Source organism: Berghia stephanieae, chromosome 4, assembly GCF_034508935.2.
Source record: "Berghia stephanieae isolate SIO BIC M18660-M18661 chromosome 4, UCSD_Bste_1.3, whole genome shotgun sequence".
Taxonomy (NCBI): Eukaryota; Metazoa; Mollusca; class Gastropoda; order Nudibranchia; family Aeolidiidae; genus Berghia; species Berghia stephanieae.
This window is the reverse complement of record NC_088363.1, coordinates 41,466,820-41,469,319: the sequence shown is the minus strand read 5'-3', so window position 1 is coordinate 41,469,319 and position 2,500 is coordinate 41,466,820. Positions and strand designations below refer to the sequence as shown.

Sequence of the window (2,500 nt, the reverse complement as noted above, 5' to 3'; positions counted from 1 at the left end):
CGATGAGGACGAAGTGTCATGGTCGAAGGAGTCTGTACTGGGCAGACGAGGGGAATTCATCCAGTCAGCCGAGTTATGGGAAGGCGACTCGTGACCTTCGTAAAATGGCAAGCGTGGACTATTCTTGGACGGCTGAGCGTTTACTGCAGATGTCGGAAATGTCTGAAGTCGTGGGGAATCCCGGCCGGTGACGTCAAAGGGAGTTCCCCTCGGGCTATTTTTGACCTGAGGTGGTTTGCCTCTAGGGCTATTAAAACTGGCGTGTGAATCCGTTTGACGATCCCTGCTATTGTCTCTTACGTCATGTGCGGGGTTTTCTCTGGGACTGGGTAGGTGGGTCTGCTGATCACGTGGGCTTAGCTGGTTGAGGGCGATTACTGGACCTCCGTTAGTCGGAGGATACTCCGTATGGGAACGTACGCTGTTTCGGAATCTTTCCATATCCTGAAATGTCACGTGTTTTCTGGCACTGGATCGGACGGGATCTTTGACGCTGGACTTGAGGCTGCCAGATTGGCCGAATGTGCTCAGGTTTGACTGGAAACTTCCATTGTGGCCTCGCGGGTCGTCTGAGGAAAATAGAAAACAGAAGGAATAGGAGGTTAGGGAATATCAAGCAATTTGTGTGCTGCTGAAACTGACTTTGTGTTGGTAATTTTATAGCGGATGAAAATTACTGGCGGAGAGAGAGAGAGAGAGAGAGAGAGAGAGAGAGAGAGAGAGAGAGAGAGAGAGAGAGAGAGAGCGTGGGAAGGGGGGGGGGGGGCATGTTGGACACTGACAAAACAATTCATTGACACATTTAACATAATATTTGTTGTGCCTCATACAATGTGCGCCTGCATGTGTGTGTGTGTGTGTGTGTGTGTATGTGTGCGTGTGTGTGTATGTGTGTGTGTGTGTGTGTTTAGATTGTAATGTTAACATCGAAAACTATTCTCAACCTTGACAAAGATTGTCAACATTGACAGCAACTGGGAAAAAACATTTTCATCAATTTTTAATTGATGATACATATAATATTAAAATATCAAACTATTGTGTTCTTATTATCTATCAAAATTTGAATGGAATATTGAGATAATGTAAAGCGCTTTGAGCACGTTTAGTGGATGTTGCGCTTTATGAAAGTTCAAGCTCAATTTGTGCGTATGTGGTTGTGTATGGGTGTATGGGTGTATGTGTGTGTGTGTGTGTGTGTGTGTGTGAGTGAGTGATTGTGTGTGATATAGAGAATTGTTCCCATTAAGTGTTTCTGGGAAAACAGACAAGGCTAGAAATAAAAGGATAATCGACAAAGGCTGTCGATAGATTGGCTGATAGGTTAAAACAACAAAACAATCTGGCCAAACATATGGTTTGATTTGATCCTCAAACAATAGAAACTCACGCCTCGAACATGGCAGGGCGGGGTTGTGCCCCACAGGTGTCGGCATAAAGGCATAATGGGAATGATGGATGGATACATTTGGAAAGACAGGAAGTACATTCAGGCTTCGACCGGATGTGATGAAAGAAAATACAAAATAGCAATTGGTCTGGTTTTGATTTGAATCGAGTATACCAGGAAGTACATAACGTTTTTATTGATACACCCTGTTGGTTTTTATGACTAAGTGTCTATTAGAATGTGGATAAAATGACATTACAACAACTCTTCAGGATACACTAAGGTTATTTAGAATGTTGGTTTGTTTGGTTTGTTTATGTTTGATGTTTTCAGTTGTGTACGGTTTGTGGCGTTTAAAAAATATTTACTATATAATTTATCTACCTACATGCCAAGAGGCACAATGGGCAATAAGTAAGTAAGCAAGTAGGTAAGTAAGCAAGTAAGTAAGTAAGTAAGTAAGTAAGCAAGTAAGTAAGTATGTCAGTAAGCAAGTAAGTAAGCATATAGTTTATCCATCGTCCGTTTCTAACTGCCACGAATTCTATTCAGCTTGCGCTGACCGAATGCGTCTGCCTATCACCATCTTGTCTGGATGCAAATAATTGCAGAACGTGGAATTTTCCAGTACGTTTTGCTGAATAAGGTTATAAAACTAACTCTACTCATTGACCCTGCGCTATATTTTTTATATGTTTATCATTCTATTTATTAACCTCGTGTTGCTGAAATATACCGAAATGCAAATCCCCTTCTTGAAGCTATATCAGGCGCCATCTTGAATCTCGATTTGACGCCATGTTTAGTGCCTAGGTCATAAATGAGGTCACGTGATTTACTATGATAAGCTTCGTAAAACATTAACGGTCCATGAAAACCCTTGACCACTGTCCATCTCATTTTCGTCTGACCTGATGGTAGGTAACCACTAGTGGACAGTCTTGCTTTGCAATGCGATGTATGGACAACTGACTGACCATGCATAGGTCACTATCTATTCCATGTCATTACAGCCGCAGTCATTTTAACGGTCTGTCTCAGCTGGGGCCAATTAACTCATGAATACAAATGGATGAAAATGCAGGGAAGTTCCCTCTCGTACCGGAACAG

General features: G+C 42.3%; 1 protein-coding gene across 1 annotated transcript in view; it reads right to left on the bottom strand.

The window, feature by feature from the left end:
• LOC144970594 (protocadherin-9-like) overlaps positions 1-2,500 on the bottom strand; it is a 64,357-nt gene that overhangs the window by 1,094 nt on the left and 60,763 nt on the right. Inside the window, exon 6 of the mRNA XM_078910374.1 lies at positions 1-569. This exon is cut by the window's left edge and continues 1,094 nt beyond it. Coding sequence (XP_078766500.1) covers positions 1-569 — 569 coding nt within the window. The remainder of the gene's footprint in view (positions 570-2,500) is intronic.